Genomic DNA, 20613 nt, shown 5'->3' on the forward strand with positions numbered 1-20613 from the left:
CACTCACACTCACTCACTCGTACACACACTCGCACTCACACACAGTTATTCACACTCACAATCAATCACTCGTACACACTCTCTCACTCTCGTACAGTTACTCACACTCACATTCGCTCACTCATACACACTCTCTCACTCTCACACAGTTACTCACTCTCACACTCACTGAATCGTACACACTCACACTCACACAGTTACTCACTCTCACACTCAATTACGCATACACACTCTCTCACTCTCACACAGTTACTCACACTCACACTCAATCATACACACTCACTCTCACACAGTTACTCACTCTCACACTCACTCATACACATTCTCTCACACTCACACAGTTACTCACACTCGGTCCCTCACTCGTACACACACTCTCACTCTCACACAGTTACTCATACTCACCTACTCATACACACATTCTCACTCTCACACAGTTACTCACACTCGCTCACTCGCTCGTACACACACTCTCACACTCACACAGTTACTCACTCTCACACTCACTCATGCATACACACTCTCTCACTCTCACACAATTACTTACACTCACACTCACTCACTCGTACACACTCTCTCATCTCACACAGTTACTCACACTCACACCCTCATACGCACTCTCTCACTCTCACACAATTACTCACACTCACTTACTCGTACTCACATTCTCACTCTCATACAGTTACTCACACTCGCTCACTCGCTCGTACACACACTCTCACTCTCACACAGTTACTCTTACACTCACTCGTACACACACTCTCACTCTCACACAGTTACTCACACACACACTCACTCGTACGCACACTCTCAATCTCACACAGTTACTCACACTCACACTCACTCAATCGTACACACACTCTCATTCTCACACAGTAACTAACACTCACACTCACTCACTCGAACACACTCTCCCATTCTCACACAGTTACACACACTCACGCTCACTCACTCATACACACACTCTCACTCTCACAAAGTTACTCACACTCACACTCACTCGTACACACACTCTTATTCTCACACAGTTACACTCACACTCACCGAATCGTACACAGTCACTCTCACAGTTACTCACTCTCACACTCACTCACGCATACACACTCTCTCACTCTCACACAGTTACTCACACTCACTCCCTCATACGCACTCTCTCACTCTCACACAATTACTCACACTCACACTCACTCACTCGTACACACACTTGCACTCACACACAGTTATTCACACTCACAATCAATCACTCGTACACACTCTCTCACTCTCGTACAGTTACTCACACTCACATTCACTCACTCATACACACTCTCTCACTCTCACACAGTTACTCACACTCACTGAATCGTACACACTCACATTCACACAGTTACTCACTCACACTCAATTACGCATACACACTCTCTCACTCTCACACAGTTATTCACACTCACACTCACTCACTCATACACACTCTCTCACTCTGACATAGTTACTCACACACACACACTCACTCACTCGTAAACACTCTCTCATTCTCATACAGTTACTCACTCTCACACTCACTCACTCGTACGCACTCTCTCACTCTGACACAGTTACTCACTCACACACTGACACTCGTACACACTCTCTCACTCTCACACAGTTACTTACACACACACTCACACTCTCATATAGTCACTCACACACTGACACTTGTACGCACTCTCTCAATCTCACACAGATACTTACACACACACTCATACTCTCATATAGTCACTCACACTCACACACTGACACTTGTGCACACTCTCTCAATCTCCCACAGATACACACACACTCTCATTCTCACACAGTTACTCACACTCACGCTCACTCACTCGTACACACACACTCATTCTCACACAGTTACTCACACTCATACTCACTCCATCGTACACACTCTCTCACTCTCACACAGTTACTCATTCTCACACTCACTCACGCATACACACTCTCTCACTCTCACGCAATTACTCACACTCACTTACTCGTACACACATTCTCACTTTGACACAGTTACTCACACTCGCTCACTCACTCGTACACACTCACTCTCACACAGTTACTCATACTCACACTCACTTACTTGTACACAGACTCTCACACAGTTACTCACACCTACACTCATTTAGATTAGATTAGATTACAGATTAGATTAGATTACATTACAGTGTAGAAACAGGCCCTTCGGCCCAACAAGTCCACACCGACCCGCCGAAGCGAAACCCACCCATACCCCTACATTTACCCCTTACCTAACACTACGGGCAATTTAGCATGGCCAATTCACCTGACCCTGCACATCTTTCGGACTGTGGGAGGAAACCGGAGCACCCGGAGGAAACCCACACAGACACGGGGAAAACGTGCAAACTCCACACAGTCAGTCGCCTGAGGCGGGAATTGAACCCGGGTCTCAGGCGCTGTGAGGCAGCAGTGCTAACCACTGTGCCACCGTGCCGCCCAATCGTACACACAATCTCACTCACACACAGTTACTCACACTCACAATCAATCACTCGTCACACTCTCTCACATTCACACAGTTACTCACACTCACACTCACTTACTCGTAAACACATTCTCACTCTCACACAGTTACTCACACTCGCTCAATCACTCGTACACACACTCTCACTCTCACACAGTTACTCATACTCACACTCAATCACTCGTACACACTCACTCTCACACAGTTACTCACACTCACTCAATCATACACACTCTCACTCTCAAACAGTTACTCACACACACACTCACTCCCTCATATGTACTCTCTCACTCTCACACAATTACTCACACTCACTTACTCGTACACAAATTCTCACTCTCACACAGTTACTCACACTCCTCACTCACTCGTACACACACTCTCACTCTCACACAGTTACTCACATTCATGCTCACTCACTCGCACACACTCTCACTCTCACACAGTTACTCACACTCATTCACTCACTCGTACACACACTCTCCCTCTCACACAGTTACTCACACTCGCTCACTCACTCGTACACACACTCTCACTCTCACACAGTTACTCATACTCACACTCACTCGTACACACACTCACTCTCACACAATTACTCACACTCACTTACTCGTACACACATTCTCACTCGCACACAGTTACTCACACTCCTCACTCACTCGTACACACACATTCACTCTCACACAGTTACTCACACTCACAGTCACTCTCTCGTATACACTCTCTCATCTCACACATTTACTCACACTCACACCCTCATACGCACTCTCTCACTCTCACACAATTACTCACACTTACTCGTACTCACATTCTCACTCTCACACAGTTACTCACACTCATGCTCACTCACTCGCACACACTCTCACTCTCACACAGTTACTCACACTCACAGTCACTCTCTCGTATACACTCTCTCATCTCACACATTTACTCACACTCACACCCTCATACGCACTCTCTCACTCTCACACAATTACTCACACTCACTTACTCGTACTCACATTCTCACTCTCACACAGTTACTCACACTCGCTCACTCGCTCGTACACACTCTCACACTCACACAGTTACTCACTCTCACACTCACTCACGCATACACACTCTCTCACTCTCACACAATTACTTACACTCACACTCACTCACTCGTACACACTCTCCCATCTCACACAGTTACTCACACTCACACCCTCATACACACTCTCTCACTCTCACACAATTACTCACACTCACTTACTCGTACTCACATTCTCACTCTCACACAGTTACTCACACTCGCTCACTCGCTCGTACGCACACTCTCACTCTCACACAGTTACTCACACTCACACTCAATCACTCGTACACACACTCTCACTCTCACACAGTTACTCACACTCAATCACTCGTACACACTCTCTCACTCTCACACAGTTACTCACACTCACTCAATCGTACACACTCTCACTCTCAAACAGTTACTCACACACACACTCACTCCCTCATATGTATTCTCTCACTTCTACACAATTACTCACACTCACTGACTCGTACACAAATTCTCACTCTCACACAGTTACTCACACTCCTCACTCACTCGTACACACACTCTCACTCTCACACAGTTACTCACACTCATGCTCACTCACTCGCACACACTCTCACTCTCTCACAGTTACTCACACTCACAGTCACTCTCTCGTACACACACTCTCCCTCTCACACAGTTACTCACACTCACTCACTCACTTGTACACACACTCTCACTCTCACACAGTTACTCATACTCACACTCACTCATACACACATTCACTCTCACACAATTACTCACACTCACTTACTCGTACACACATTCTCACTCTCACACAGTTACTCACACTCCTCACTCACTCGTACACACACTCTCACTCTCACACAGTTACTCACACTCATGCTCACTCACTCGTACACACACTCTAACTCTCACAGTTACTCACACTCACACAATCGTACACACACTCTCACTCTCACACAGCTACTCACACTCACACTCTCCCCATCGTAAACACACTCTCACTCTCACACAGTTACTCACACTCACACTCACTCACTCGTACACACTCTCTCACTCTCACACAGTTACTCACACACACTCACTCAATCGGACACACACTCTCACTCTCACACAGTTACTCACACTCATGCTCACTCACTCGTACTCACTCTCTCACTCTCACACAGCTACTCACACTCATACTCACTCACTCGTACACACACTCTCACACAGTTACTCATACACTCACTCGTACAGACACTCTCACTCTCACACAGTTACTCACACACACACTCACTCACTCGTACGCACACTCTCAATCTCACACAGTTACTCACACTCACACTCACTCAATCGTACACACACACTCACTCTCACACAGTAACTAACACTCACACTCACTCACTCGAACACACTCTATCATTCTCACACAGTTACACACACTCACGCTCACTCACTCATACACACACTCTCACTCTCACAAAGTTACTCACACTCACACTCACTCACTCATACACACACTCTTATTCTCACACAGTTACTCACGCTCACACTCACTGAATCGTACACACTCACTCTTACACAGTTACTCACACTCACGCTCACTCACTCACGCATACACACTCTCTCACTCTCACACAGTTACTCACACCCTCATACGCACTCCCTCACTCTCACACAATTACTCACACTCACACTCACTCACTCGTACACACACTCGCACTCACACACAGTTATTCACACTCACAATCAATCATTCGTACACACTCTCTCACTCTCGTACAGTTACTCACACTCACATTCGCTCACTCATACACACTCTCTCACTCTCACACAGTTACTCACTCTCACACTCACTGAATCGTACACACTCACACTCACACAGTTACTCACTCTCACACTCAATTACGCATACACACTCTCTCACTCTCACACAGTTACTCACACTCACACTCAATCATACACACTCACTCTCACACAGTTACTCACTCTCACACTCACTCATACACATTCTCTCACACTCACACAGTTACTCACACTCGGTCCCTCACTCGTACACACACTCTCACTCTCACACAGTTACTCATACTCACCTACTCATACACACATTCTCACTCTCACACAGTTACTCACACTCGCTCACTCGCTCGTACACACACTCTCACACTCACACAGTTACTCACTCTCACACTCACTCATGCATACACACTCTCTCACTCTCACACAATTACTTACACTCACACTCACTCACTCGTACACACTCTCTCATCTCACACAGTTACTCACACTCACACCCTCATACGCACTCTCTCACTCTCACACAATTACTCACACTCACTTACTCGTACTCACATTCTCACTCTCATACAGTTACTCACACTCGCTCACTCGCTCGTACACACACTCTCACTCTCACACAGTTACTCTTACACTCACTCGTACACACACTCTCACTCTCACACAGTTACTCACACACACACTCACTCACTCGTACGCACACTCTCAATCTCACACAGTTACTCACACTCACACTCACTCAATCATACACACACACTCTCATTCTCACACAGTAACTAACACTCACACTCACTCACTCGAACACACTCTCCCATTCTCACACAGTTACACACACTCACGCTCACTCACTCATACACACACTCTCACTCTCACAAAGTTACTCACACTCACACTCACTCGTACACACACTCTTATTCTCACACAGTTACACTCACACTCACTGAATCGTACACACTCACTCTTACACAGTTACTCACACTCACGCTCACTCACTCACGCATACACACTCTCTCACTCTCACACAGTTACTCACACCCTCATACGCACTCCCTCACTCTCACACAATTACTCACACTCACACTCACTCACTCGTACACACACTCGCACTCACACACAGTTATTCACACTCACAATCAATCACTCGTACACACTCTCTCACTCTCGTACAGTTACTCACACTCACATTCGCTCACTCATACACCTTCTCTCACTCTCACACAGTTACTCACTCTCACACTCACTGAATCGTACACACTCACACTCACACAGTTACTCACTCTCACACTCAATTACGCATACACACTCTCTCACTCTCACACAGTTACTCACACTCACACTCAATCATACACACTCACTCTCACACAGTTACTCACTCTCACACTCACTCATACACATTCTCTCACACTCACACAGTTACTCACACTCGGTCCCTCACTCGTACACACACTCTCACTCTCACACAGTTACTCATACTCACCTACTCATACACACATTCTCACTCTCACACAGTTACTCACACTCGCTCACTCGCTCGTACACACACTCTCACACTCACACAGTTACTCACTCTCACACTCACTCATGCATACACACTCTCTCACTCTCACACAATTACTTACACTCACACTCACTCACTCGTACACACTCTCTCATCTCACACAGTTACTCACACTCACACCCTCATACGCACTCTCTCACTCTCACACAATTACTCACACTCACTTACTCGTACTCACATTCTCACTCTCATACAGTTACTCACACTCGCTCACTCGCTCGTACACACACTCTCACTCTCACACAGTTACTCTTACACTCACTCGTACACACACTCTCACTCTCACACAGTTACTCACACACACACTCACTCACTCGTACGCACACTCTCAATCTCACACAGTTACTCACACTCACACTCACTCAATCGTACACACACTCTCATTCTCACACAGTAACTAACACTCACACTCACTCACTCGAACACACTCTCCCATTCTCACACAGTTACACACACTCACGCTCACTCACTCATACACACACTCTCACTCTCACAAAGTTACTCACACTCACACTCACTCGTACACACACTCTTATTCTCACACAGTTACACTCACACTCACCGAATCGTACACAGTCACTCTCACAGTTACTCACTCTCACACTCACTCACGCATACACACTCTCTCACTCTCACACAGTTACTCACACTCACTCCCTCATACGCACTCTCTCACTCTCACACAATTACTCACACTCACACTCACTCACTCGTACACACACTTGCACTCACACACAGTTATTCACACTCACAATCAATCACTCGTACACACTCTCTCACTCTCGTACAGTTACTCACACTCACATTCACTCACTCATACACACTCTCTCACTCTCACACAGTTACTCACACTCACTGAATCGTACACACTCACATTCACACAGTTACTCACTCACACTCAATTACGCATACACACTCTCTCACTCTCACACAGTTATTCACACTCACACTCACTCACTCATACACACTCTCTCACTCTGACATAGTTACTCACACACACACACTCACTCACTCGTAAACACTCTCTCATTCTCATACAGTTACTCACTCTCACACTCACTCACTCGTACGCACTCTCTCACTCTGACACAGTTACTCACTCACACACTGACACTCGTACACACTCTCTCACTCTCACACAGTTACTTACACACACACTCACACTCTCATATAGTCACTCACACACTGACACTTGTACGCACTCTCTCAATCTCACACAGATACTTACACACACACTCACACTCTCATATAGTCACTCACACTCACACACTGACACTTGTGCACACTCTCTCAATCTCCCACAGATACACACACACTCTCATTCTCACACAGTTACTCACACTCACGCTCACTCACTCGTACACACACACTCATTCTCACACAGTTACTCACACTCATACTCACTCCATCGTACACACTCTCTCACTCTCACACAGTTACTCATTCTCACACTCACTCACGCATACACACTCTCTCACTCTCACGCAATTACTCACACTCACTTACTCGTACACACATTCTCACTTTGACACAGTTACTCACACTCGCTCACTCACTCGTACACACTCACTCTCACACAGTTACTCATACTCACACTCACTTACTTGTACACAGACTCTCACACAGTTACTCACACCTACACTCATTTAGATTAGATTAGATTACAGATTAGATTAGATTACATTACAGTGTAGAAACAGGCCCTTCGGCCCAACAAGTCCACACCGACCCGCCGAAGCGAAACCCACCCATACCCCTACATTTACCCCTTACCTAACACTACGGGCAATTTAGCATGGCCAATTCACCTGACCCTGCACATCTTTCGGACTGTGGGAGGAAACCGGAGCACCCGGAGGAAACCCACACAGACACGGGGAAAAGGTGCAAACTCCACACAGTCAGTCGCCTGAGGCGGGAATTGAACCCGGGTCTCAGGCGCTGTGAGGCAGCAGTGCTAACCACTGTGCCACCGTGCCGCCCAATCGTACACACAATCTCACTCACACACAGTTACTCACACTCACACTCACTTACTCGTAAACACATTCTCACTCTCACACAGTTACTCACACTCGCTCACTCACTCGTACACACACTCTCACTCTCACACAATTACTCACACTCACTCACTCGTACACACGCTATCACTCACACAGTTACTCACACTCACACTCACTCGTACACACTCACTCACTCTCATACAGTTACTCACACTCGCTCACTCACTCGTACACACACTCTCACTATCACACAGTTACTCACACTCACTCACTCGTACACATACTCTCACTCTCACACAGTTATTCACACTCACACTCACTCATTCATACACACTCTCTCACTCTCATACAGTTACTCACACACTCACTCCCACACAGTTACTTACTCTCACACTCACTCACTCGTACGCACTCTCTCACTCTCACACAGTTACTCACACTCACACTCACTCACTCATACACACTGTCTCACTCTCATACAGTTTCTCACACACTCACTCCCACACAGTTAATTACTCTCACACTCACTCACTCGTACGCACTCTCTCACTCTCACAAAGTTACTCACTCTCTCACTCTCACACAGTTACTCACTCTCACACTCACTCACTCATACACACTCTCTCACTCTCAGACAGTTGCTCACTCTCACACTCACTCACGCATACACACTCTGTCACTCTCACGCAATTACTTACACTCACACTCACTCCCTAATATGCACTCTCTCACTCTCACACAATTACTCACACTCACTTACTCGTACACACATTCATATTCTGACACAGTTACTCACACTCACTCGTACACACACTCTCACTCACACACAGTTACTCACACTCACAATCAATCACTCGTACACACTCTCTCACTCTCTCACAGTTACTCACACTCACACTCACTCACTCGTACACACTCTCTCGCTCTCACACATTTACTCACTCTCACACTCACTCACCCGTACACACACTCACATTCTCACACAGTTACTCACACTCACATTCACGCGTACACACTCTCTCACACTCACACAGTTACTCACACTCACACTCACTTACTCGTAAACACATTCTCACTCTCACACAGTTACTCACACTTGCTCACTCACTCGTACACACACACTCACTCTCACACAGTTACTCATACACTCACTCGTACACACACTCTCACTCTCACACAGTTACTCACACTCACTCACTCGTACACACGCTCTCACTCTCACACAGTTATTCACACTCACACTCATTCACTCGTACACACTCTCTCATTCTCACACAGTTACTCACACTCACACTCACTCACTCGTACACACTCTCTCACTCTCATACAGTTACTCACACTCGCTCACTCACTCGTACACACACTCTCACTCTCACACAGTTACTCATACACTCACTCGTACACACACTCTCACTCTCACACCGTTACTCACACTCACTCACTCGTACACACACTCACACAGTTATTCACACTCACACTCACTCACTCGTACACACTCTCTCACTCTCACACAGTTATTCACACTCACTCACTCGTACACACTCTCTCACTCTCACACAGTTACTCACTCTCACACTCACTCACTCATACGCACTCTCTCACTCTCACACAGTTACTCACACTCACACTCACTCATACGCACTCTCACTCTCACACAGTTACTCATACTCACACTCACTCACTCGTACACACACTCTCACTCTCACACAGTTACTCACACTCACACTCACTCACCCGTACACACACTCTCACTCTCACACAGTTACTCACACTCACACTCACTGAATCGTACACACTCACTCTCACACAGTTACTCACACTCACGCTCACTCACTCATACACACTCGCTCACTCTCACACAGTTACTTACTCTCACACTCACTCACTCGTATGCACTCTCTCACTCTCACACAGTTACTCACTCTCACACTCACTCACTCGTACGCACTCTCTCACTCTCACACAGTTACTCACACTAACACTCTATCACTCATACGGTCTCTCACTCTCACACAGTTACTCATACTCAAACTCACTCACTCGTACACACTCTCTCACTCTCACACAGTTACTCACACTCACACTCACTCACCCGTACACACACTCTCACTCTCACACAGTTACTCACACTCACACTCACTGAATCGTACACACTCACTCTCACACAGTTACTCACACTCACGCTCACTCACTCATACACACTCGCTCACTCTCACATAGTTACTCACTCTCACACTCACTCACTTGTACACACTCTCTCACTCTCACACAGTTAGTCACTCTCACACTCACTCACTCGTATACACACTCTCACTCTCATACAGTTACTCACTCTCACACTCACTCACTCGTACACACACTCTCACTCTCACACACTTACTCACTCTCACACTCACTCACTCGTACATACTCTCACTCTCACACACTTACACAGATGCTCATACACAGTCTCGCACTCTCACACAGTTACTCACATTCACACTCACTCATACACACTCTCTTACTCTCACACACTCACACAGATGCTCATACACACTCTCTCACTCTCACAGTTACTCAAATTCACACTCACTCACTCGTACACACTCTCACTCTCACACACACACAGATGCTCATACACACTCTCCCACTCTCACAGAGTTACTCACATTCACACTCACTCTCACACACTTACTCAAACTCACAGCATGAGTATGAGTGAAAGGCTTCCGACACAATTACTCACACTCACACACTGACACTTGTACACACTCTCTTACTCTCACACAGTTACTTACACACACTCACACTCTCATATAGTCACTCACACACTGACACTCGTACACACTCTCTCAATCTCACACAGTTACTTACACACACACTCACACTCTCACATAATCACTCACACTCACACTGACACTCGTACACACTCTCTCACTCTCACACAGATACTTACACACACACTCACACTCTCATATAGTCACTCACACACTGACACTTGTACACACTCTCTCACTCTCACACAGTTACTTACACACACACTCACACTCTCATATAGTCACTCACACACTGACACTTGTACACACTCTCTCAATCTCACACAGATACTTACACACACGTTCACACTCTCACATAATCACTCACACTCACACACTGACACTTGTACACACTCTCTCAATCTCCCACAGATATACACACACTCTCATTCTCACACAGTTACTCACACTCACGCTCACTCACTCGTACACACACTCTCATTCTCACTCAGTTACTCACACTCACTCAATCGTGCACACTCACTCTCACAGTTACTCACTCTCACACTCACTCACACATACACACTCTCTCCCTCTCACACAATTATTTACACTCATACTCACTCACTTGTACACACTCTCTCACTCTCACACAGTTACTCACTCTGACTTACTCGTACACACATTCTCACTCTCACACAGTTACTCATTCTCACACTCACTCACTCTCTCACAGTTACTCACACTCACACGCACTCACTCGTACACACACTCTCACTCTCACATAGTTACTCACTCTCACCCTCACTTACTCGTATGCACTCTCTCACTCTCACATAATTACTCACACACTTACTCGTACACACATTCTCACTCTCACACAGTTACTCACACTCGCTCACTCACTCATACGCACACTCTCACACAGTTACTCATACTCACACTCACTCACTCGTACACACACTCTCACTCTCACACAGTTACTCACACTCACACTCACTCACTCGTACGCACTCTCTCACTCTCACACAGTTACTCACTCTCACACTCACTCACTCGTTCACACTCTCACTTTCATACAGTTACTCATATTCACACTCACTCACTCGTACACACACTCTCACTCTCACACAGTTACTCACACTCTCACTCACTCATATGCACTCTCACTGTCACACAGTTACTCATACACTCACTCACTCGTACACACTCTCTCACTCTCACACAGTTACTCACACTCACACTCACTCACTCATACACACACTCTCACTCTCACACAGTTACTCACACACATGCTCACTCACTCGTACACACTCTCTCACTCTCACACATTTACTCACTCTCACACTAACTCACTTGTACACACTCTCTCACTCTCACACAGTTACTCACACTCACACTCACTCACTCGTACACACACTCACTCTCACACAGTTAGTCACTCTCACACTCACTCGTATACACACTCTCACTCTCACACAGTCACACACTCACACAGTTACTCACTCACACTCATTCGTACACACTCTCTCACTCTCACACTCACTCACATTCACACTCACTCACTCGTACTCACTCACTTGTACACACTCTCACACAGTTACTCACACTCACACTCACTCCATCGTACACACTCTCTCACTCTCACACAGTTACTCACACTCACACGCACTTCCCCGTATGCACTCTCTCACTCTCACACAATTACTCACACTCACTTACTCATACACACATTCTCACTCTCACACAGTTACTCACACTCGCTCACTCACTCGTACACACACTCTCACTCACACAGTTACTTATACTCACACTCACTCACTCGTACACATTCTCTCACTCTCACACAGTTACTCACACTCACACTCACTCATTCGTACGCACTCTCTCACTCTCACACAGTTACTCATTCTCACACTCACTCACTCGTACACACTCTCTCACTTTCATACAGTTACTCACTCTCACACTCACTCACTCGTACACACTCTCTCACTCTCACAGTTAGTCACTCTCACACTCACTGACTCATACATACTCTCGCACTCTCACACAGTTACACACATTCACACTCACTCGTACACACTCTCTTACTCTCACACAGTTACTTACACACACACTCACACTCTCATATAGTCACTCACACTCATACACTGACACTTGTACACACTCTCTCAATCTCCCACAGATACACACACACCCACATTCTCATTCAGTTACTTACACTCACTCTTTTACATCCTCACCCACTCTCTCTCTCTCTCACACACACACACACACACACAAATGTGCACACTGTCTTACTCACATGCTGTCACTTCCACACACACACAAATGAATACATTATCTCACTCATTCTCTCTGATTCCTTCGCACACTGACTCTCACACACTCACACAAACACACTCAGCCTTTCACTCTCTCATTCCGACTCACACTCACTCTCTCTCACAAATGCACACACACATACACACACACAGACTGCCTGTTCACTGAGATCACGGAAGAGAATGTGGGAAGAGAATTGAGGAAAGGCTTGCCATGGAGTGAGACCTGACTGCCATTGTGTATTTGTAGCCAGGAGCAGCGGGGGCAGTGCCCAAAGAGATTCCCTCCTTTCATTCCTGTTCCCTCCCTGGTCACCAGAGCTGGCTGGACCCAAATGAACTGCTCAAACTTCCTCACCATTGGAGGGACTGCAGCTTCTGAGGCTCACTCATCGGCACAGATCTCACTCCCTTTGGTGGGGAGTGCAGGGGTGTGGGTGAGGGGGGCAGGGCAGGCTGGGTTGTTCCCCAACACCATTGAGAAAAGGCAGCACAGGATTCTTGAGACACAGAGAGGAAAATGGAGCAGACGCTACAGACAGATCCATCAGGATCTCATTGAAGGTTGAGCAGGCTTGATGGGCCGAATAGTCCACTCTTTTTGTTTTATTATGGAAAGTACTTTGGGATGCACAGCTGAAAGAGCCAATCCAGCCTTTGTTTGATGTTTCATGTGAGAGATAGCTCCTCTGACAGGGCAGCCCACCCTCGGTAGTGCATCCGATGTATTCTTTTTTATATTTGATGTATTACTGTCACATGGACCCTGAGACAGTGAAAGGTATTGTTTGGCATGCTATCCAGACAAATCCTACCTTACGGCACGGTGGCTCAGTGGTCAGCACTGCTGCCTCACAGCACCAGGGTCCCAGGTTTGATTCCAGCCTCGGGTGACTGTCCGTGTGGAGTTTGCACATTCTCCCCGAGTCTGCGTGGATTTCCTCCGGGTGCTCCGGTTTCCTCCCACAGTCCAAAGATGTGCAGGTCAGGATGGATTGGCCGTGTTAAATTGCCCCATAGTGTTAGATGCATTAGTCAGAGGGAGGTGGGTTGCCCTTCGGAGGGTCGGTGTGGACTTGTTGGGCCAAATGGCCTGTTTCCACACTGTAGGGAATCTAATCCAATCTTATATCAGGGTAGTTGAACTGAATGCAGAATATAGTGTGCAGGTGCAGAGAAAGATTAACTAATATATGAGGGGTTCATAAGTCTGATAACAGCAGGGAAGAAGGTGCTCTTAAATCTGTTGGTACGTGTTTTCAACTTTCTGTATCTTCTGCCCGACGGAAGAGATTCTAACCGGGATGGGAGGGGTCTTTGATGATGTTGGCTTCCTTCCCAAGGCAGTGGGAAGTGTAGATGGAGTCAGTGGGTGGAAGGCTGGTTTGAGCAATGGACTGAGCTGTGTTCACAACTCTCTGTTGTTTTTTTGTGGGTGTTGTTGGAGGGTGGGGGGCGATGTGTCGCTTGAACCCATGACATTCTGACGCGACCAGCGAGGGTCCTGAGGAAGTGAAGGGCACTACGGGAATGCAGATAACCTCCTTCTCAACTCAGAGCTGCGGGTGACCGGGATTGGTGTGGATGTGCTGTGACCGTGCCATCTCTAACAATTCCTTCCTTTCTCCCTGTTATGTTATTCCACCACCGACACCTCCCCACCCCATCCCCTCCCGACCCCAACACACCACCCCTCCACTTTCTTGCTCCCCTCCCCCCCCCCAGAATGGTCTGAGACGCCATGACACCACATTGCTGACCCCTCTCCAGCAACTGGAGAGACAGGTTAATGATCTCAGACTGGAGGCGAACCAGGCCGGTGGTGGGGACCTGGACATTGACAGCCGACCGAGTTCTGGTAAGCCACCATTTTTGGGGATTTGGTAGGGGGAGGTGGGGAGGGGGGGGGAAGGGTGGGACAGGGGTTGAGTACTTATAAGGTTTGAATGATCTGCTGACTTCCATAACAATGATAGAGAGTGAAATTCCTGTCGCACAGAATGTCTTGCCATTATCCTATTATGTTTCCAGTCATTGGCCAGACTGCATTTTTCACAAACAGGCTGACAGGATAGCTAACAATTCGGGAGCCTTTCACTCACACTGATGCTGTCTGGTCTAGCAATCACTCGCTCGCTGTTCACAGGAGACCCTCTGCAATACTCACCGTCCCCCTTCTTTGAATCATCGCGTGACAGGATCAATGGTAACAGGCTAAAATAATGTCGTCGGGTTTATTTCCGAAAAACGTCTTATACAGAAGCATGGTGGCTCAGTGATGGTAAGCTCACAGCACCTGGGACCTGGGTTCAATTCCAGCCTCAGGCGACTGACTGTGTGGAGTTTGCACGTTCTCCCTGTGTCTGCGTGGGTTTCCTCCGGGTGCTCCGGTTTCCTCCCACAGTCACAAAGATGTGCAGGTTCGGGTGGATTGGCCATGGTAAATTGCTCATAGTGCTCAGGGATGTGTAGTTTATGGGCATTAGTCAGGGGGAAATGTAGAGTAATAGGGTAGGGGAATGGGTCTGGTTTGGTTACTCTTCGGAGGGTTGGCGTGGACTTGGGCTGAATGGCCTGTTTCCACACTGTAGGGATTATATAAAGTGCATTGTGATGGCTCTCTCATTTGGGGGGAAAATGGGCAACTCAGGGGGCAGTTTGAGGCAGGAGGAGGCATTGAGGCTAGGGAAGGTAAGTAGGTAGTGGGGAGTGTGGTGACCAGGCAGACCCCTGGTGCTCTCGGTCTCCACCTATGAGCTTCCTTCAGTGCAGGTCAGTGTAGAGTGTGTTGTTGGGTCTCAAGGGGGCAAGTGGCTCAGTGGTTAACAATGCTGCATCACAGCACCAGTTCGATTCCCGCCTCGGGCGACTGACTGTGTGGAGTTTGCACGTTCTCCCCGTGTCTGTGTGGGTTCCCTCCGGGTGGTCCGGTTTCCTCCCACAGTCCAAAGACGTGCACGTTAAGGTGGATTGGCCATGCTAAATTGCCCATTATGTCCAGGGATGTGTAGGTTAGGTGCACTAGTTAAGGGTAAATGTAGGGTAGGGGAACGGGTCTGGGTGAGTTACTCTTCGGAGGGTCAGTGTGGACTTGTTGGGCTGAAGGGCCTGTTTCCACACTGTAGGAAATCTAGAATATTCTATTCTATGAAACAAATGGTGCTTCCCCATTGTGGTATTTGCCAATAGCCAAAGTAGAGTCATAGAGATGTACAGCACAGAAGCAGACCCTTCAGCCCAACTCTTCCATGCCGACCCAATATCCTAAATTAATCTGGTCCCATTTGTCAGCACTTGGCCCATATCCCTCCAAACCCTTCCCATTCATATCCCCATCCAGATGCCTTTTGTAATTGTACCAGCCTTCACCACTTTCACTCGTTCCATACACGCACCACCCCCATGTGTGATCCCTTTTAAATCTTTTCTTAAACCTATGCCCTCTGGCTTTGGACCTCCCTCCCCCTGGGGAAAAGAAACTGAAAGAGCTGTGAATGCCATAAATCAGAGTTTAATGGAAAAGTTTAGCAGGCCTGGCAACATCTGTGGAGAGAAATCAGAGTTAACAATTTCAGGTCTCGTGACCCTTCCTCAGAACTGGGAAAAAAGCCCTTCGCTAATCACCCTATCCATGCCCCTTTATAAACCTCTATAAGGTCACCCTCAGCCTGAGTTACTTGGAGTCCTGCTTACAAAGTCCCGAACAGTAGAAAAATCGGAATTCACTGAGGGAGACAGCGGGATTAGCAGAGTTGTGGTGTTTGGGAACCACTGGCCTGTGCCTGTGGAAGCGGCTCCCTGTTAGACTCGCAGTAAATTGGCCACAAAAAGCAAACAGAAAATGCTGAAAATACCCCAGGCACATCTGTCCAGACCTGTGAAGGGAAAAAGATAGGTTCCAGATGTTCTTGCTTAAGGCACACAATGTCCCATGTCAAGGGTTTGAGGTCAGTTTAGGGGCAGCGTTTGATCCCTGTGTCTCTGGGTTGTTCCTGAAGTGTTCCCACCCTAGTTGCCTTTCAGTGCTGCTGAGATGGAATTGGACTGTCTAGCCAGTTAGCTCAGCCCTTATAATCATTTCTCGGCCTGTCTCTTGAGCGTTCATGGTTTTCTCTTCACCCTCTGTGTTAGTGCGGCTGTTTTACAATGAGCTGTCTCGGCTTCGACTGTGTCTCTCTGCCTTTCCAATTCCTTTCTCTCTTGTTCCTTTACGAGTGGGATCTTTCCTTCTCATTGAGGGGCAGTGTGGGAAGATGATAAGTTGTAAGGTGGTTTCCTCAGATTGGCAGACCAGGCTCGAGGGGCCAAATGGCCTGTGTTTTATTAACATTCCTTCCCGGTCTCTATCTGCCCCTTGTATCTCCCCCTTTGAGAATTAGAATTAGGTTCTATTGCCACGTGTACTCAAGCACAGGAGTACAGTGAAAAGTGTACAATGTTGCCTCACACTGTACCGTCTCAGGTACAAAGTACTTCGTTACAAATCTTAGGTACTAAAATCAATTAAGTACAAAATAAATAAACAAAGAGAAAAGTGTAAAATTTGACATTACTCCAGCTCAATAACCCTCCCTGCCTCTCCTCCACCGTCTCTCTCCGTGCCTGACTGTATTTGTATCGACCACTACCTTTGCATTTGTTTAGCCTCCACGTTGCAACAGCGTGTTTGTACAAAACATTGGCTCTTTAGGATGACCCTGAGGCTGCGGAAGGTGCTACGCGAATGCAGGAGTTCCGCCCCTCTTGCCCATCGCTGGGCGTCTCTTCCCCCCCCCCCCCGCCAAGCGCATGCCCCTTCCCTCCCTGTGTCCGCGTGTACCTTTCTGCTCCTTTCGTTTTAAAGCTGTGCCAGGAGAGAGTCCCCAACCACCCCCCCATTCACTGAATGAGCTGCTTCACAAAGTGGTTGTGTCACAAAAAGGGCTTGCATTTATATAGCGACTTTCCCATCCTCGGGCCGTATCGAGTTTCTTTTGTGAAATGATGGAATGATACAGTGTTAGAGGAGGTAATGTGACCCAGGGGAGTGCCTTTTGCAGCCACTATTGTGGTTGACAGGGCAGCTAATGTGTGTGTACAACACCATGAGGGCTAGGAGTGGGAGGAGGCCATTCAGCCCTTCAAACCCAGGATCGTGCTCAATCTTCAGCTCCCACACTGTCCCCAGTTTTGAATTATCGATCGCACCCTGAGCAAGCGCGGGATGAGTTGCTCTGGGATACAGAATTCCAAACGTCATTCCCCTCTGCGTGAAAAGATTCCTCAGCTTAGCCCTAAATGGGTTGCTATCCATCCCGAGACTATGCCCTCTTCTTCCAAGCTGCCTTCCTCGAGGAGATGACAGCCGAGTGGTATTATTGCTGCGCTGTTAATCCACAGATCCAGGAAATGTCCCAGGTTCCCAGGTTCAAATCCTGCCCAGGGCAGATGGTGGAGTTTGAATTCGATAAAAATCTGGAATTAAGAATCTAAAGATGACCAGGAGTCGATTGTTGGAAAAAACCCATCTGATTCACTCATGCCCTTTAGGGTAGGAAACAGCCATTCTTACCTGGTCTACATGTGACTCCAGACCCACAACAATGTGATTGACTCTTAACTGCCCTCTGGGCAATTAGGGATGAGGCAATAAATGCTGACCTAGCCAGTGATGCCCTCATCCTGTGAATGAACAATTAAAACAAATATCCTCCTCCCTACATTGACGATGTTGAGCTCTGTCAGTATTTTGTATCACATTTTTGGACATGGGGGCAGGTGGGACTTGGACTTGGACCTTCTGGCTCTGAAGTAGGGACACTACCACTGCATCACAAGAGTCTTCAGAGTTTTGGATATTTGTTTGAGATCACCTCTTTGTCGAAACCCTAGAGACTATTGCCCTAGCCTGTTTAATCTTCTCACACATCCCTCTGTGTGAAGAATTTGTCTTTTTAAAATCTCTTTCCTCTCACCTTAAATATTTTGAAGAACTATTCCCTCCCTTCATCCAGCGCAGTTAAATCTTCAATGTATTCCCTCTATGGCAAGATTATCTTTCCTTAGGTAATGAGCTCAAAACTGTACACTATATTCTGTTTGTGATCTCACCAAGGCTGTATAAAATTGCAATGCAACAATTTTCCTCATGACCTCAACTTTTCTTGGAATAAACAGTGACACGCTATTTGCTTTCTTGATAACGTAGCAAATTCCCAGGAGTAGCAAGGTAATACTGACCAGCCCAACTGGTTTATATATGTTGGCTAAGGGATGAATATTGACCCAGACCACCATGCACAGTCAGAACCCATCTAGTCCTCTTCAACATATTTAAGGTGGGAGGAGAGAGATTTTAAAAAATACTTGAGCGGCAAATTCTTCACACAGAGGGTGGTTCGCGTGTGGAATGAACTTCCTGAGGAAGTGGTGAATGTGGTACAGTTACAACATTTAAAAGACACTTGGATAATTATATGACTAGGAAAGGTTTAGAGGGATATGGGCCAGGAGCAGGCAGGGGGACTAACTTAGTTTGGGATTATGGACAACATGGGCTGGTTGGACTGAAAGGTCGGTTTCTGTGCTGTAAGACTCTGTGGTTTGGAGTTGCTGGTGTTGGACTGAGGTGGACAAAGTTAAAAAAATCACACACCACCAGGTTATAGTCCAACAGGTTTAATTGGAAGCACTAGCTTTCGGAGCGACGCTCCT

General features: G+C 47.0%; 1 protein-coding gene across 5 annotated transcripts in view; it reads left to right on the forward strand.

Moving 5' to 3' along the window:
* LOC122542700 (dapper 1-like) overlaps window positions 1–20613 on the forward strand; it is a 123991-nt gene that overhangs the window by 82532 nt on the left and 20846 nt on the right. For 4 of the 5 annotated variants that reach the window (XM_087983873.1, XM_087983874.1, XM_087983877.1 and 1 more), the window contains exon 2: window positions 15646–15778. The exons of the other annotated variant lie outside the window; for it this stretch is intronic. In XM_087983873.1, coding sequence (XP_087839999.1) covers window positions 15646–15778 — 133 coding nt within the window. The remainder of the gene's footprint in view (window positions 1–15645; window positions 15779–20613) is intronic. 5 annotated transcript variants of the gene reach the window in all.

Source organism: Chiloscyllium plagiosum, unplaced genomic scaffold, assembly GCF_037043375.1.
Source record: "Chiloscyllium plagiosum isolate Xiang-an unplaced genomic scaffold, Cpla_swu_hap1 HiC_scaffold_47, whole genome shotgun sequence".
In the NCBI taxonomy this organism is placed as follows: domain Eukaryota; kingdom Metazoa; phylum Chordata; class Chondrichthyes; order Orectolobiformes; family Hemiscylliidae; genus Chiloscyllium; species Chiloscyllium plagiosum.